The sequence below is a fragment of the Verticillium dahliae genome, genomic scaffold (genome assembly GCF_000150675.1).
Source record: "Verticillium dahliae VdLs.17 supercont1.28 genomic scaffold, whole genome shotgun sequence".
Taxonomy (NCBI): domain Eukaryota; kingdom Fungi; phylum Ascomycota; class Sordariomycetes; order Glomerellales; family Plectosphaerellaceae; genus Verticillium; species Verticillium dahliae.
Genome location: NW_009276942.1, coordinates 16450 through 33683, shown reverse-complemented (window position 1 = coordinate 33683; position 17234 = coordinate 16450). Strand labels below are relative to the sequence as shown.

The window sequence follows — 17234 nt, the reverse complement described above, 5'->3', positions numbered from 1 at the left end:
TCACCGCGCCCGGCGCGCAGACTGGCCGTCAAGAGATCAATCTTCTTCTCCAGCTCCGTGACCCTGCTCACCGTCTTCTTCCTCACCTTCCTAGAGCCAGCCGGGGGGACGGTTGTGACGCATACTCTTGTTGCTTTTCGGCATCGGAGGCACGGCCCGTGTGAGTTGTTGCCGATGCAGCGCACCTTCAGCCCACGGCACGAGTCGCAGGCCCTCGCACGCTGAACGGATTGGCCGACCGTCTGACTCTGCGTGGCGACACCATCGCCGTCCGGCGCCACCCCGGGCGAGACCATGTCGCGGGGACTCTGTGTCAAGAAACAAACGGGCGACGGTAACTCTTTTCAGGCGTGCGGGCTCATGGCTTGCTGCGGCATGGAGCGTTAGGGTCTTGGCTGTGAGAGCGATTTGGACAAGACAGAAGATTTCGCCGATTGCCGATCGGGACGGAAGAGACGGATGTGACCCGATGCCGATCGCCACTAGATGCCACCTCTTTTGCGCATACGCGCTGGTTAACTCTCTAGTGTACAATGTTTAGAAGAATGATGAGAACTTACAGTCGACTGCGTTATCGAGGCATGCATTGAGCTAGCGCGGATGTCTTCGTCCATCATTGTCGTCTTTCCGCTTCTGGCTTGGGTGTGTGGCCAGTTGGTGAAGCCCTGTATGATACGCGGACTAGCTCTTCACGCCGACGCCCGTCTGCTCGGCCAGGTTGGGGTAGCACCTAATCAGACTACTTGTTGGATAAATAGTAATGCATTGGCAGCCGCAAGTTAGATGGCAGAGTGTATGCTATCATCTCAAAGGACATTAGGCTACAAGCACCACTTGGACACGAAATATTGAAGGACTCATGACTGACAACTCTCATTGGCAGGGTCCGTCGCATAATGCTGCGGACAAGATGTGATGAGCATGACGCATCTTTTCATAAGCTGACAATGCATTATCCTGATTTCGCTCAATCTTCGTGGTCATAGTAATTGTTTCATTGAGGTCCTACGACTCACTACAACAATGCCACTTGAGATGCAGGTTCGCGTTTACACCCGCTGCCGAGTCTCTGTGAGAGCGCGTGCTGCTGATTGAACATGCAAAAACCCTTTGTAACCCCAATGGGCTGCACTTATGCAGGTAGTAATCAATAAGGGAATGCTGTCGTATATGTCAGGAGCCACGAGTGGGTTCGTGGGACAAGCCCAACCATTAGCAGCATGGATGGATCGGAACACGATCTCAGATGGAACCGGCAGTTCGTGCTTTGATTCAAGTTCAGATGAGGGCCATGGTTCACTGCTGCTACTATGTCTTAAACGACTTGCAGAACAGATCGATGTGTCTTTGGTTCGAGGCCGCATGGGGTCGTCGGCCATGAATTGACGATACACAGGAACAAGACCCAGCTACGTACTTAAAGTATAAAGGGCTGTTGATAACCCCAGCTCGATGTATGAAAACTCCTATCCAACAAGCCATTGATCGGGGTTGACACCTGCACCACAGGCCCGCATCGGACCTCATCGCATCATCCCCTCAACATTGATCTTTTCCTTGCCGAGGGCAGCATCAAGCTGTATCTGAAGAATGGCAATGAAGTCTGGACCAATGTAGATGTCAGCGTCAAATTTGATGGCAGCTTCCAGGGCGACTACAAGATCATTTCCCTCTGAGCATCAAAGAATATACAGTGTACCCTAGTATCTAGGATGAAGTCAAGAAGTCAATTCACAGAGTAGGCAAAAACTATGGTCGCGATGGTTTCGTTCAAGTGGTCCAAATCAACAAGTTGTTTGAAATTTAGGACATCTACGTGGACATGGCTATGCTTAGCAGTACCAACCTACTTCCTCAGATGACCTCTGATTCATCGACTCGAGGTGTAAGATGCGGTTCATTTCGGGAAACTCTGCCGCATCCTGCTTCAAGCGTGAGGAGAAACCATCATCTGCGCGATGAATCAAAGTAGATTCATGCACGATCTGCAAACCATGAACGTTGGAATGATGTTGTAATGACCCCTTGAGTTCATGTCGCAAACCTCTGCTGGCAAGAGACAAATCACCTGGAGCTTGCTGAGTGCTGCGCCAGAAGACAATTGGCCGTTTCTCTGCTGATACTGTGAAGCGTAACAAAATTTCACCAGTATTTTCGCCATCCCACAAAATGAGACTCTTCAGCTTCGGCATGGACTGAAATGCAATGCGGCCTGCCATGACCACAAGATTGACAAACTCAGGTGCGCGGCAATGAAGGTGGCGCTGTAATAGAGCCGACGTCAGAACCAAGTATTCGAGTCGGGGGAAAGTTGGCAAGCCGACTACAAAAGCACTAGCCAAGAATGTTTCGGCTGATATAGAGTGTGTTGCGTAGAATAAGCGAAGTCGGGTGGCAAGATTGATGATCGACGGGCCCATTTCTACACCTGTGCTCAGATGTCCTGAAAAATGCCGATGCCTCTGAGGCCTTGGCGAAGTCGAAAAGTTGATAGTATCGTCCAAGTGAGCGCTGGACTCGTATATAATATTGCATTCATCCATTGTGGCTGGCAAGGCCTCCAGCACTGCGCGATACTATCGGGAAAAGCACGCCGATTCAGCATGATCCAGCTTAGTCCACATCTCATGACGCAAGCTCCGCAAACTCGGCAAAGCTTGACGAATGAGACACACGAGCATTTGAGGGGATATTTGGCGATAGTAATGACGCCTGAGGACTAAGGTGTTGATGATGGGGGCGGAGGCGATATTTCTCAGTCTTAGTTGCCCGTTTTGCGTCTCCATGTATTTTTTGACGAAATGTTGAGACTGAAGACCGCCTAGCACAGACATAATTCGTTTCTTGGCGCCCAAGAGAGGTAAAGGATGCTTTCTGAAGCAGTTTCGATCCCATCCAGGACATGAATTCTTCCCGTTGTCAAGCTCATGCGCCCTGCGCAAAACAGTCGCATGAATTTCGTAGCCGTTCCCTGAGACTCCGTGACGGTATTTGCAGGAGAACCCAGAATTGCGGAAGCCGTGTTGTCCATCACTGGGTGAATAGGCACCAAGATCTAACACGATGCCGGTTTCATTCTGGCGTCGTGGCCAGGTCGATAGGATGGCCATGAATTGCTGTAAGGTGCTCATAAGAATTTTGGTCATTATTGCGAGCAGTGTTTTCTTCCTCTTCCTCGTCGCAGCTCAGACAACCGTATTCGGGAAGTTTGACTCGCAGGACAATGCACTCCACGTATCCACGTCGAGTTTCATTATCACTGACAAGTCTGTCGAAGTCATGGATTCGGTCTTGATCCAGCACCAAGAGGCGGAAGCTATCGTATGTAAACCAGCTATGCCATTCGCGACATACTAGTGAAGGCCTCTGATAATGAGGACGAGCGTTGGGAGACTGCTGGTTGAAATCGCGGATACGATCGCGTATCATCCACCGGATCTCCAGCGGAAGACTGTTCCAGTAGCTGGGCATGGTATCGAAGGTTATGATTAGCTCGAAGGGGTTGAGTAAAGAGTTTTCGAAGTAGGAAGTAGGGACGACGCACATAAGTCGCAAGTAGAAAGTTTTTTTATATGGGGAGGAGTGCAGGCGATAGTTTTTAGCACCCAAGAAAACTATGATTACCCTGCTAGGTAGAGAGTAAAACCTTAATACTATGAAGAATCTTACTACTTCAGTATAGTCAAACAAGACAGAGTGCTGGATTAATATCGGGATTGTCTGTTGTGCTGTTCACGGGCGGCGGCTTCACCCCTCGGTGATCGGTGGGCCTTGTTACGGGTTAGATCCGTGGACGTTGTTTAGGCCTGGGGGCCTATACCTCTATAAATGCAGTTCAATTTGAATCAACGACGTTGATTCAACACGTATCCCTTCACCTCAGTTGGATAGCTACCGTGAGACACTTACGAACGTGTGAGTGCTGCCACCAAGGGACTTGCTATCTCCAAAATTAGGTAGAAGGTACGTTGCGGGCCCAACCTCCGTTCTCACATGTTTATGAATTGTGGCTTGTAATCTTGTTTCGATTGCCTTGGAAGCATCCTTCCACCACATATCCCATGGATATTTTATTCATAACAAAGCGAGTTACATCACACAGGATTAAGACCCAGGTGACCATAACCCCTCCGCCTCGACTTCGACCATCCTGCTGCGGTAACAATCTCCCAAACCAACGTCCCTTGATGGTGGTGTCAACCTGGTCACTGGACAGGCAGGTCATGCATCCCTACGTATCTCTACGCTTGCTGTCGCATCTGGTCCTGCATCGAATAGAGCTGGGACACTGCATCCCTAACGCTTGGACATCTTCGTTCACTGCAGCTCCGACTTACAATGCCTGCCAGACAATCCACTCAATCTCCAGCCTCTCATGAGTCCACTCTAGGCGTCTGGGGTTGGTGCTAGCTTTCTTTGGGCGATCTTAAGCGCCTCTGACGAGCCAAGTTGTCTTAGACCACGAGGCCTCCACACCCCAGACGCCCATACCCCAGACGCGGGGAAAGTGGTCAGCGGTTCGCGATTCCTTTTCTGGACAGTCGAACCGCCCACCACCCTGGAGCGAGTAGATCGCGGGCCTGCCATTTATCAGTTCATCGGCAACTGCATTTCACGTGGTAATAGATCTTGGACTTCATAAAGCCATCGATCGGCAACTAGGTATCGCAATTTGAACTTGAATTTCGCCCCCAACTCTGCGGCCACGCAACAGAATTTCTACTTTCGTTTACCATGGATCAAACTACTAGGACAATCGCCGACGAGAAGGCTGAGTCCTACCAGCATGAATATACTCAGGATGCACAGCTAGCCCATCTCTCTGGCCAGGAAGAGCACGACGAAGGCATATGGAAATCCTTCGTCAACAACCCCTGGGCCTGCACCTGGTGTACCTATGCAATTTGGTGCATTATTCTCATCAGTTTTGATTTGCAGGCCGCTGGCGCAGTTGTCGGAATTCCGCAGTTCCGCAAAGATTTCGGCTTCGAGTACAACGGCGATTTCGTGATCCCCGCTGGATGGCAGTCAGCCTTTAGTGGCGCCCCAGTAGCTTCGTCAGTCGAATTGTCAACTGTGTGCTTGATGATTGATGCTAATGAAATGCTAGAGCTGTGATCTCATCACTCATTTCAGCTGAGATCGCCGATTGGATTGGACGCAAGAAGGTCCTCACCGGTGCCTTGCTCATTTCCTTTGCTGCCGTTGCCATTGAGTTCGTTGCAACTACAAATGCCGTCTTCTTCGCCGGAAAGCTGCTGAATGGCTTGATGGTCGGCGCTGTGGCTACCGTCATGGTCAGCTACATCGGAGAGGTATGTCTAAAATATCACTGACAGAGTTCGAAGTGATGGGTCTGACCTTATGCAGATTGCACCTTTGGCCCTACGCGGTGTTTTCACTTGTGGCGTCGGAGTAGCCTACGGGATAGGGCCTCTTGTTGCTTTCATCGTTATCAACTATACGGGCAACGTCGAGACACGTTGGGCCTACCGAGCCGTCTTCTGTGCCCAGTGGGGCTTTGCCGGAGTCGCATTTGCCTTGGTTCCCTTCATGCCCGAGTAAGCTACCACGTTCTAGGCACTGAATCCCCAGCTAATCGCCGATAGATCACCTTGGTGGCTTGTGTCTAAAGGTCGCACCGAAAAAGCCCTCAAGAGCATGCGCCAGCTTGGATATCCAGGAGAAGAAGGCCAGAAGAGGCTTGCGCTCATCGACCAGACGCTCGAACACGTCCGCGCCGAAACCCATGGCGTGACCTACATGGAATGCCTTCGCAAGTCGAATCTTCGCCGCACCATGATTAGCATTATGCCCCTCTGTATCCAGGCATTTTCAGGCATCGCCTTCGTGGCTGGCTACTTCACCTACTACCTGCAGCTTGCCGGTTACTCGACGGAGATGAGCTACCGTATCCAGATCGCACAGCCGGTTCTCTCCATAGTCGGCAACCTGATGGCCGCCGCCATGGTAGACAGAATCGGCCGACGTGACCTCACTTTCTGGGGCCTCGTTGTGCTGACTATTTTCCTGCTCATCACGGGTGGTCTGGGTCTAGGATCCTCGCAAGCAACGGTGACAGGCACCGTCGCCTTCATCCTCATCTACAGCTGGTGGTACAATGTGTCGATCGGTTCGACGGCCTTCTCGTTGCTGTGCGAGGTGTCGACGTCCAGGCTCCGCGTCAAGACTATCGCCATAGGATACGCCGTGCAGAACTCCATCACTGTGGCCTGGCAGTTTTTGATCCCCTTCATGTTCAACCCCGACCAAGGAAACTTGGGTGCCAGGATTGCATTCATCTTCGGTGGCTTGACTCTCTTCTCGCTAGCCTACCTGTGGTGGTGCCAGCCGGAGACAGCAGGGCGGTCGTACCAGGAACTTGACGAAATGTTTGCGGCGGGTGTGCCTGCGCGGAAGTTCAAGTCATACAAGACGAACGTACAAATCCAAAACGAGGCTGCAGCTCAAGGGATGGCAAAGGAGGGACTCTAGGCGCAGCTGGGTGCTGAAAGCTTTGATTATGGGACTGAATGATGCTGAAACTGGGCTGGGCAGAGAGGTGAGGCTTAGCAATAAGGGGATTAGGAGTGGCTGATCAGGGAAACGGACATTAGCTAGACTCGTTGTGTGGACCTCGAAGGTCCTCACATCATCAATCCTACATCACATGTTCAGGGACCTGTCTTTTCTCGAATGACTGCTTCGTTGCCCTGATCAGGCGAGGTCTTCACTGGCCCTACCTCAATGCATGAATACTTAGATCCTTCCTGAATTTATTGCATGTATTTGATGTCATGATCATGTATAGTCTTAGAATAGACGATCATACCTCCACAGTGAGACCCGACACTTTCAGGCATAAGGTGCATTGGCGGGCGCAACGATCATCCAAGGAGCCACTGATCAATGACGAAGTTGAAGTTTTGGTCAATTTAGGCTCCAATACTAGATGCTCTTCCAATCCTTATCAAATGGCTGTAGCAGCACCCTGCGATAGCTCGTTAATGCCGGTGTTCCACTGTCTGTCACCTCGAGAATCAGATGCAGCAGCAGCCCTCTCTCAATCTGTTTCTTCTCTCTGAAAAGCACGCACGACTTCTCCCTCGGCGCTATCGTCACCTCGACCTTGCTGCGCTGCTCGTTCACCGGCTTAATTTCAAGCTCAGACACCTCGACTGTGTGGTACGTCTGCGTGGCACTTGGCTCGCGGTACTGAAACCACTTAAACGTGAGTGTGTCGCCGTCAGGATCATACGTCGATGACGCATCGAGTGTAATGGTGCTCCCGGCCGCGACGTCTAGACGGAGTGGCTCTAGACCGATATCGCCGTCGATGGAGATGATAGGATGATGATTCGCCTTTGTGAAATCGGGCGACAATGACCATTGCATACGCGCCGCAAAGTCGTCCTGAAAAGCGGCTCGCCAGCGCCAAATGGTAGCCTTGTTGCTGACGTATACATTGCCGTCCTGACCGATGACCTTGTCGGAGACGTCCGCGTAGTGGCCCTTCGCAATGCCGTGCTCGGAAACATTAGTGGGTAGGTATCGACCGCCCCAAGAACCGAAGTAGGGTTCCTCTGGGACTCCGAGGCCATTTTGGATGAGATAGAGGAAGGTTGGGGTATCGCCCTCAATGATGTATTCAAAGTCGGGGTAGCATGCGCCCAAGGGTCCGATCTGAATGTTCTTCTTCAGCCACTCAGCAGTGATGCGCGATGTGTCGGGGCCAGTCTGGTCGCAAAGGGCAGATATGCCGGTCCATGTGGCATTGACATACTGGTTCCAGCCGTGGACGGAGCAAATGTATAGGATCTCGGGCCACTGCTGGCGAATCCACGCGCCCGAGTCGTCCTGGTCGGAAATGCTGTAGACGCGAAGTTTTGAGCGGAGGGAAGCGGCATCCGGGCGGTCGCGGATGTGATGAAGGACTTGGGCGAGCACATTTGTGCCGCCCCAGACGAGGATCCAGAGGGGGGCTTCTGATGGCGAGGCAATGCTCTCGAGAAGCAGCTTTCCACCTTCGCTAAGGGGAACATCGTCACCTACAGCAGCCATGCCGTAGACTGGAGGGCCAGATTTGACTATGCCGCGGAAGTAGTCGGCTGAGGGATAAGGATGGCTCGGGTGAACGTGAGCGTTCAGGTTGTCAACTACCTGGGCATACCCGTCGATGATTTGATAGAGGTTTTCCGGAGCCACCCTGTCACGGAGCCATGTTGATGTACAGGCAACAACACCTTCTGTTCGGAACTGGTTGGCGTAGGTCAGGTATCTACAGAACGACTCTGCATCATCTGGTTCGTTGGTGATGTCGGTCAAGATGAAGACGCGAGGCTTGGTAGTGAAAGGGATTGTGCGGTCAAGTGCAGCCATGGTGATGGTCGGTGCTTTGTGGTTCGTTTGATTTGTTTAAACTTCGTGTTTGATAAGAGTACTTTGCTGCGATGCGAACAGCTTTCTAAACCTAAGGGAAGCAACAAAATGTTCGGATATGAGTCTCCATAGTCGATCATTTGAATAGTTGGACAGATGGCTGGGTTAGGGGTTGATTTTATCCGGGCCATCGTAGGCTCGCGGGGGGTTGACCCAACCCCTCAATCTGGAGTCGGGAATGGCCCAAAGCGGAAATTTTAAGCACCAATATTCGGACCATCGGATCCTGTCTCGGGTTCGGCTAGAAGTACCATGTCGGAACCGCGCTGCTCTTCGCACAGACCGAGCCGGTTGACCACAGCCCACACGCGTCAAGAATGATGCAAAGAAAGCAGCAGACGCGTCATTTTGCTGAATTGAATGGTCATGAATTATCAATCATCATTTGCCTCGATACAAGCTGGAGGTAAAGACAGCGGCTGGAGAACACTGAACAAAGAACGGATCCTATGAGAATTTACAGGCGGGAATTGAGCGTAAACTCTCCCGGAGCGTGGTAGTTCGGGACCTTCATGTTGAGAGCGTCGCCTGAGTAGCCCAAGTCTTCCGCAACGAGCATGGCTGCCTTCTCGCCGATCAAAAGGGCAGTCGAGTATCTTCTCATGTTAGCTATTTTTCTCACTTCAGACATCTATAGATGACAGCTTACGTGTTGCAACCCACGTTGTCGGGGCAGATACTGAGGTCAGCAACCTTGAGGCCCTTGACGCCATGTACGTTGAGGCGTTCGTCGAGGACGCCGTGCTTGACGATGCTGTTGCCCTCGCGAGGCGCCATCGAGCAGGTCTAGAGATTGGTCAGCTGACATGACAGCCCGTAGAATCTTTCAGTACTTACCCCAAGACTGTGCCAAGTCGTTTCGACGTGCCTCTTCACCCACTCCTCAACAGCCTTGATGTCGTCGTTGCTGTACTCAAGTGGCTTCCTCACGTCCTTGCAGCTGCTCGAGACGGTGAACTTCTTGTCTGCCCTGGACTCGGCTTCGCAGAGGGGCTGCGTCCAACTGCCATGCTGGATGCCTGCAGTCAGGTTGCCAGGCAGAGCATACTGGTTCGTGGAGGCTAGATCAAGATCAAGTGCCTTGGCAGGCGATGAGTAGTTGAAGGTAGGGTGCATGTTCGCAACCTCGCCAGCATAGGCATCCATGCGACGCGCTGTCTCGCGCGATTTGATGTAGCCCCATACCATCGGCACCATGTCGCGCTCATCGTTCATGAAACCGGCATCGAAGTCTGGGTTAGCATAAGGGTCGGCCGAGGTGATGTGAGTGCTTCCACGCGAGAAAGGGTACTCGAGGAAGTGGAACATGGTGAAGAAGTTTCCGGGGGGCCTGTTTGGAGAGGATTAGTGCCCAAGCTGTCGTAGAAGTCCGAGCGATACGTACATGAGCATATGGTCTCCGAACCACCCGGCAATGACGGAGTAGTGCATCACCGGCTTGTCAGGCTTGTCTTCAAAGTACGACTTCCAGCCGTCCTTGAAGTGTGGAGTAGGCCACCTTTCAAACTCTTTGAGTTCTTCCTTTGTGGGACGGATCTTGACTCCAGCATCGATGCCGTTCGTGGCTAGAGGGCCAGTGCCCTTGATGTTCCACTCATCGAAGACACCTAGGGAATGTCAACGAGGCCCGGAAACGAAGGGCTCATGAACTTACGTTTCTGAGTCTCAGGGTCACCTCTGACGAAGTTATCAAAGCTCTCCGTTCCAGGCTTTGCTCGGAAGACCGAGAAGGTCAAATAATGATCCTGGAAGTTCAGACCAACGCCAGGCAAGTCGACAATGGGCTTGACGCCAGCGGCCCTGAGCTTTTCAGGGTGGCCTGCGAGGGGTCAGAACCAAGCTGACTTCACAATCTCAAAAAGGATTCAGAATCCTTACCAATACCAGATCGCTGAAGGACAAGAGGAGACGATAGCGTTCCGCAGGAAACCACAATCTGCTTGCGAGCTCGGAAAATCCGAGGCTTGATCTGTGCGCGCTCGAGTGGCTTCATTGGTCTTGACACGAGTTAATTGATGCCCAAGCTGGATTGAAGGTTGTTCTTACACAGTCTGCACTGCTACAGCGCGGCCGTTCTCGATAATGACCTTGTCGATCTTGGTGTTGCAAGCTAGATACAGGTTCGAGTGCACAGCCCGCGTGGAATGAATGTAGGCGTGAGCACTATCACTGCGGCGGCCAGTCTGTATGGTTTCGTCAACTCCTATGATCTGAAAAATGGGCGGATTTACTCACGTCACGGTTGATCCACTTGAGCCAATGCTCAGCACCATGACCGATGGACAAGTCCTGAAGATCATCGACCACAGGAATGTCTTGAGACTCGGCAGCTCTGAGGAAGTCTTCCTTGATAGGATAGGTGCTGGTTGATATTGTGAGTACAAACCTTCGTCAATAATCCAGTAAGTTATGCTTACTAGTTGCCAAAGGACACCTTGATCGGGCCTTCGAAGCCGTGCGTGTCCCTGGGAGTGGGTCAGCATGTACGTTTTACATACAAAACGACCGTATATACCGGTTATGAGAAGCACGCTGATATGTTTCGTGCTTCTTCATCAGAGGGATCAACTCCTTCGTGGACCAGCCCTTGGCTTGGAAGTCGTCGTAGTCCGAGGCTGAGGCACGAGTGTACATCTAGCCCTCGTTAGAAGCTGGAATCTCTAACACCATCGCTCGAATCTTCTTACCATGAAGTTGATTGAAGAACCTCCACCAAGGATGTTCGCGCAAGGCACAATAGCCTTGCGGCCCGCCAGATGCTCCGACGGCCTGGACTCATAGAACGTGGCCGTCTTCGAGTCCAGCTTCATGTTGCGTGGGTAAATACCAGGCCGGAAGACCCATGGATTGTTGAGATTGTTCTCTCCGCCCTCAATGAGGAGGACGGAGAGGTTGTGGTCCAAATTGGCAAGGCTACAGACAGGCATCAGTGACGTGACTTGGAAGCGCATTGAATAAGGGGACTGACCGCCCAGCAACGACACACCCTGTGCTGCCACCTCCGCAAACAATGATATCGAACTCGTCGGGAATTGCACCGCTCATGATTTCGTTTCTGCCCCTGAATGTTGGATATTGGTTTACTTGGGATCAAATTCAGAGTTTGGAGCTGGAGGATGAGGGCTGCTTCGAGACGAAAGTTTGCTGATCGAGAACTGGGAGACGAGTTTATGTAGAAAATTAGAGACCCCCAGTAGGCACAAGGCCGATGAACCCCAACCGATCATTCCATCCAGTGCAGAAGCCAGAGGCTGCCGCATGATCGACCCCTCACGATTGCCTCGATGATCCAGACAGCTCCATGCAGGCTTGATGCCTGGAGCTCCTCGCCAACATCGCCATCCAGCCTGCATTGTTGGCCAATTGATTCATTGGCAGACTGGTGGTAGTCTTGTTTTGACACGCGCGTCCTAGCATCTGGAGAGTCTTCTTGTTCCCCCTCCTTCTCCTCAGCATAACCCTATTCGCCCGAGAGGAGGCACATCAAACTTGGCGACGTATGCACCTTCTGGTCCCAGAAGAATCGAACAACCATGACCAGTCATATTTTTCCGAGTGTGGAGGGTTATGACCAGTCAAGTTGATACATACGAAGAGGGGTAGAAGATGACCGGACAGGTCATGGCACTCGGTCCGGACAGGTCAGCGGCCCAGATGGAAGCTTCGACGGTTGCAGCGGAGACAGCCCTGTACGGACATTTCCCGGTGACCGTGAAGATCGTCTTGGAATTCACCAGCATCTCTGGAACTTCAGGTAGCGCTCGAGGACTTGACAGTGTAGCGTCTGCAGACATTGATAACGTGAGGACGTTTTGCAGCATCGTTTTCCAGCGAGCTCCGCGTATGTCCAAGATGCAGTAGACTGAAAGTGGACAGATATCGAACGAACAAACCACCAAAAGCTTCCACATCCAACAGAGAAATCCCCTTGATCTAGATCCCCGGAGCTTCCGTTCGGTGATAGCTCGGAATGCATGGACAGAAACAGCTTCCCCAGAATCTGCACCCCGCAACCTTGGCATCGGTGAGGAGGATGAAAATGCCACACTGATCGGATAGAGGTCTCTTCCATGAAGGGAGAAGGGACCATCGTTTGCTTGGCGATGATACGACTTCGACGTCAGAAAACATGGTGCTGCGCCCGTCCCATGACACGGCGGTGCTGGTGTGGTCGAAGCTGAGCCTCGATTCGCCAGTGGCCGGCGTCGCGAACATGGGCACGGGAGTGGTCGAAGCTGAGCCTCGATTCGCCAGTAGCCGGCGTCGCGAACATGGGCACGGGATTGGACGAAGCTTTCCTGCAGCTACGCGGCTGTGCGCGAGCTTCCTCCCCTCCCTGGGCTCTGGCTGGAAGCTGGGGAAAGGAGGGGAAGGTCTTGGCAAGTGCCTTATACATGTCCGTGTAGCCGTGTGTCATGTTGGTGACGAGTTGGTCCTCTGTCGCTTTCCCCCCGCACGTTGACGTTGCATGTAAGTTGGGGAAGGTCGGCAGTTAAATTTGGTTCAGTATGCTCAGTTTCCCCGGATGAATAGAATGATCATCTGAGTAAGACATTAGTCTTGCAGCTGCTTCCCCAGTTTTACCCGCCAGCGGCGGAGGTGATGTTCGTGGATCGCTCGGGTCTGGCCATTCGGGGCAGTCCAAGTGTTGCTGCATCCATCGGGCTTCTGTCTCGTCGACAGTCAACGAGGTGGGGAACTCCTCCTGCTGTGCTACCTTGCGTGCCTCGTGTGAAAGAGTTGTTAAGCGTGGCAACCCCTTCACGCTGACCATATTCTGATCCATTTTGATAAATTCTTGGAGGCGTGCTTGTTGGCTACCAGAGTGGTCAACTTGGAAAGTGATGCCTTTGCAGCATGGTGGCTGAGCTAGGCCGAGCCGCATTATACGTCAGGGAGGTCACAGGAAGAGCCCCGAAGCGCCAATGTGAGCGGCTACGGGGAAGATGAGACGCTGATCTCCGACAGCTCAGGGGGGCCTGGTTGGTGCTACAGCACGCGCCGAGATACCATGGGGGATGGATACTGGCAAACTGGTAAGGCCATGGCGCCTCAAGTCTCGATTTCGGTCTGCCCTTGTCAGTTGGGTTGTTCGCCACGAGGAGGCCCGTGTTCCATTCCCATACATTCAAGTCTGCCGCTGTTGTGTTCCGCACCGCGACCTACTGAGTCTCGGCGAACAACCGTCCCAGGCTATCTGTAAGCTCGACCACCCCCCTTTCCGTCCTCCCGTCTCCCTTGTAGTCGCCTGCCATAACACCCCCCGCCAATGTAGCCGTAATCATGTTCACATAGGTCTGCACCTGCGACGTAGGCATGTGCTTCGCGAAATGCTCAGCCAGCTTCTCCGGCTCGACCGGCACGATCGAAATGCTCTTCCCCGACGCCTTCTCAAGTGCCTGCCGAACATCAAGCGTCGAGTAGTGCCTCGGGCCGAACAGTTCAAAGACATAGGGGCACGAATGCAGCGTCTGGCCGGTTTCCAGCAGTTTCTGGGCACACGCGCGACCAACGTCGACAATGCTCACCTGCGCATCGTTAACCACCACGTTTCGTGACACAAAGAATTTTCGTTGACCGACCATTGGGATCTCGTAGTCTGCCGGTGTAAAGACAGACTCAAAGTAAGCGGGCTCCTGCTTCACTGTTGCGAAGGCTTCGGCCCAGTTCTCGTGAAACCAGCCCGGCTTGATGACCACTACCTCAGGGGCGCTCGCAGCGAGAATTTTATCGGTGATATGATTGATCTTCAGAACACCCTAACAAGTGTTAGTGGCCCTGGAAACAAACGAAGACCAATGTCGTGGCGTGTTGCCTACAATAGCATCGGGATCGTATTGAGAACCCATCGCCGAGAAGATAAGAACCCGCTTGACGGACGCGCGCTCAAGGCCGGCCTTGACATGATGGGCGGCATTGGTGGCGAACTCGGCAACATCGACGTCCTCGAATGTAGGCGGCGGGATGTACAAGACAGCATCGGAGCCGGAGAAGTCGGGCGAGGCCTTGGAGACATCGCCTTGAACAGGCTCAAAATTGACATTGTCCGTGAACTCGGCGGGCGCCTTAGCTATATCGCGGTAGACTCCGCGGACTCGGGGCTGGCTGGCGTGGCGGAGCAGGTTGCGGATCGTCTCTTTGCCGCCTTGTGAGGAGGCGGGGACGACGGTGATGTGGAGCGACATCTTGAATCTGCTAGGTCCACGAAGCTTTTGCAATCAGAGTCGTGCTGTCCACTTGTAAGCTGGGTGGCTTTCTTCTAGGCGCTGCATGCATTTAAGTCATTCTCACTGCCTCGATCGCCCCCGATCATGTTTGGTCATGGTGCTGCTCCTGGACCAGAGCACAATGACGCTGCTTATGGAATACTCGGATGACCGAGCAAGAATCGAGGCGAAAGCTGACCAGTCAGTTGGCGACAACAGCCATCAGTCGTCTCGCTTCATCCTCCGCCAAGGGGGATGGATCGGCCTGACAAATGCGACACGGGGCCAATCTGTAATGAGCTAACTACCCTGGAGGCCGTGGGCTGCCTAGCCGCTGCGGCACAGTGCTCGGCGACGGCCCCTGCGGTTTCCGGCCGGAGTATCATGCAGCGTTTCCGCGGGCCCAGTCCACTGCGCCTGGAAACCGCCCCAGCTGAATATGAAGGTAGCGTGGCGTAGAGCATTCGATTCGATAGCTTCGGGAATGTTATTCGAGAACCCGGTAGCTTGAGGGTCTGAGGTTATTCTGTTTCGATTGAGCATGTTGTGGGAATCCAGTGCATGGGCTATCCAGCGTAGTGGGTTGCAATCACAGGTCATTGTCAGGAGTTCAAACAGCTTCGTAGGGGGTTAGCGCCGTGATTGCCCATAGATGTAAAACCGAAGATCAAAATAGTGAAATAATTATGGAAGTCATCTCATCGATTGCGTGGTTGTCTGTGAGGAGAGGATACGTTGGCCAGATGCTCTGGCGTATCCTGGGCCTTCCGTAGCTTGACTTTGCTCCCTCAATGACTAAGAGCACGCCGTATAGGGGGAAAGAGAAAACGAGCCCTGCTGTCACAAGGACAACATTCGCTTGGAAACTCTCATAGGGCTGAAGCGAGACTCCAGCCCGCGGCTTTCACGTTAATGAGCACCCTGCCTAGTGCCGTTGCGCGCTGGAACAGGCGCGGCCGAAGACCGCGCGGACTTCGGCCTTCAGCTGGCACGGGTGCGGCGTTCCAACGGCTGTGCCGCGCTTTACACTCCATCGCACACCTCAGTCAAGGTCCCGGCAGCGGGCCAAACAACGGCCAAATTGACAATATCGGCACAACTGAAACGCGTGAGAGGCGATATCGCTCAACGGGAATGGGAATTGCGGCCACCGCTAGAATGAACTATTTTCTAATCTCTAATCCTGCTGCTTGGATATAAACAGTTTGTTCGTCACTTGGTAGTTCATCAAATGCATCAACTCTTCTACGACAACTAAATCGACCCTAACACGTGACAAAGCTGAGAAATATTCCAAGCAAGACTACGGCAACTATAAATTCGCGAAGAAAAGCTGCTGGTACTAGGCCAGATCAAGAGCCTTCAGTATGGCAATTCGAGAGTCATCATCTTCCCAGTCAACGTGGATCAATCTCGATACCATGAATCCTCAACATCCCACAGAAGAAGATAAATTTAACACGACAGATAGTGGTCCGGATGATGCTGAAATCAGCAATCAAGTAGACACCTTGGCCAGACAAATATCCAGAGCCTCCAATACAATCATCCAACAAATGCACGAATTGACCCCTGGTTCCGGGTCTCGTCTCGACCCTGCATCGGCATCTTTTGACGGCAGGGCCTGGGTCAAGGCTTTTCTTCAACTCGCAAAGTCAGACTCCCGGACTGCACCGATGCGAGTCCTCGGTGTTGCTTTCAAGTCCCTAAATGTCTTTGGCTGGAGCACCGGCACCGAAAGTCAGATGACGGTCACCACCCGCATCACCAGCCTGTTTCAGTCAATTGCTCAGCTGGCCACAGGAAACAAGCAAAAGCGCCGAATGGATATTCTCCGCGATTTCGAAGGCATTGTGGCGGAAGGGGAGCTTCTACTTGTTCTGGGACCTCCAGGTTCAGGCTGTTCGACTCTCCTGAAAACGCTGGCCGGCGAGACCTCTGGGCTACAGGTCGCCCCTGGATCGTATATCAACTTCCGCGGCATTCCCTCCCGACAAATTCGATCGTCACTTCGAGGCGACGTGCTCTACAACGCCGAGGTCGACACCCACCTCGCACACCTGACAGTCGGCGAGACTCTCTCCTTCGCTGCCCGCGCACGATCTGTGCGCAATGTTCCAAGCGGCCTTTCAAGAACGCAAGCTGATGGCATGATTCGTGACGTTATCATGGCCGTCTTTGGTATTGCCCATACCATCAACACCCGCGTAGGCAACGACTTTGTACGCGGCGTCAGCGGAGGCGAGCGCAAGAGGGTCAGCATCGCTGAGGCGGCGCTCACCGGGGCCAAGTTCCAGTGCTGGGATAACTCCACGCGAGGATTGGATAGTGCGAATGCTGTAACGTTCTGCCGCAACTTGAGGGTGCAGTCTGATCTTTTGGGTGTTGCGGCTGCTGTGGCCATCTATCAGGCCCCGCAGTCGGCCTACGATGTGAGTCCATGATGCCCATGATGAAGGATACTGTCATATACTGATGTGTGTTTAGCTGTTCCACCGCGTCACTGTATTGTACGAAGGGAGACAGATTTTCTTCGGAAAGATCGAAGAGGCGAAATCTTACTTGAAGATTCGGATCGAGCTACGATTC

General features: G+C 52.8%; 6 protein-coding genes across 6 annotated transcripts in view; 2 read left to right on the top strand and 4 right to left on the bottom strand.

The window, feature by feature from the left end:
• VDAG_09586 (uncharacterized protein) overlaps positions 1-617 on the bottom strand; it is a gene marked incomplete at both ends in the record, with an annotated part of 2494 nt that extends 1877 nt beyond the window's left edge. Inside the window, 2 exons of the mRNA XM_009658547.1 lie at positions 5-308; positions 561-617. Coding sequence (XP_009656842.1) covers positions 5-308; positions 561-617 — 361 coding nt within the window. The remainder of the gene's footprint in view (positions 1-4; positions 309-560) is intronic.
• Positions 618-4734: 4117 nt separating this feature from the next.
• On the top strand, positions 4735-6495 carry VDAG_09585 (maltose permease MAL31; the record flags this gene model as incomplete). The annotated part of the gene is made up of 4 exons (XM_009658546.1): positions 4735-5057; positions 5111-5315; positions 5371-5561; positions 5610-6495. The coding sequence occupies 4 exons, from the start codon at positions 4735-4737 to the stop codon at positions 6493-6495; spliced, it is 1605 nt and encodes a 534-aa protein (XP_009656841.1).
• Positions 6496-6948: 453 nt separating this feature from the next.
• On the bottom strand, positions 6949-8379 carry VDAG_09584 (cellulose-binding protein; the record flags this gene model as incomplete). Its single annotated transcript, XM_009658545.1, has 1 exon — positions 6949-8379. The coding sequence occupies one exon, from the start codon at positions 8377-8379 to the stop codon at positions 6949-6951; it is 1431 nt and encodes a 476-aa protein (XP_009656840.1).
• Positions 8380-8814: 435 nt separating this feature from the next.
• On the bottom strand, positions 8815-11484 carry VDAG_09583 (alcohol oxidase; the record flags this gene model as incomplete). Its single annotated transcript, XM_009658544.1, has 12 exons — positions 8815-9035; positions 9089-9225; positions 9277-9769; positions 9824-10004; positions 10094-10258; positions 10318-10436; positions 10486-10622; positions 10675-10801; positions 10857-10904; positions 10955-11073; positions 11127-11352; positions 11426-11484. The coding sequence occupies 12 exons, from the start codon at positions 11482-11484 to the stop codon at positions 8897-8899; spliced, it is 1950 nt and encodes a 649-aa protein (XP_009656839.1). The 3' UTR covers positions 8815-8896.
• Positions 11485-13601: 2117 nt separating this feature from the next.
• Positions 13602-14624, bottom strand: VDAG_09582 (uncharacterized protein; the record flags this gene model as incomplete). Its single annotated transcript, XM_009658543.1, has 2 exons — positions 13602-14198; positions 14259-14624. The coding sequence occupies 2 exons, from the start codon at positions 14622-14624 to the stop codon at positions 13602-13604; spliced, it is 963 nt and encodes a 320-aa protein (XP_009656838.1).
• A 1577-nt stretch (positions 14625-16201) lies between these two features.
• The window catches only part of VDAG_09581 (opaque-specific ABC transporter CDR3), a gene marked incomplete at both ends in the record, with an annotated part of 4644 nt that continues 3611 nt past the window's right edge, over positions 16202-17234 (top strand). The window contains 2 exons of the mRNA XM_009658542.1: positions 16202-17077; positions 17133-17155. Of these exons, the coding sequence (XP_009656837.1) occupies positions 16202-17077; positions 17133-17155 (899 nt within the window). The remainder of the gene's footprint in view (positions 17078-17132; positions 17156-17234) is intronic.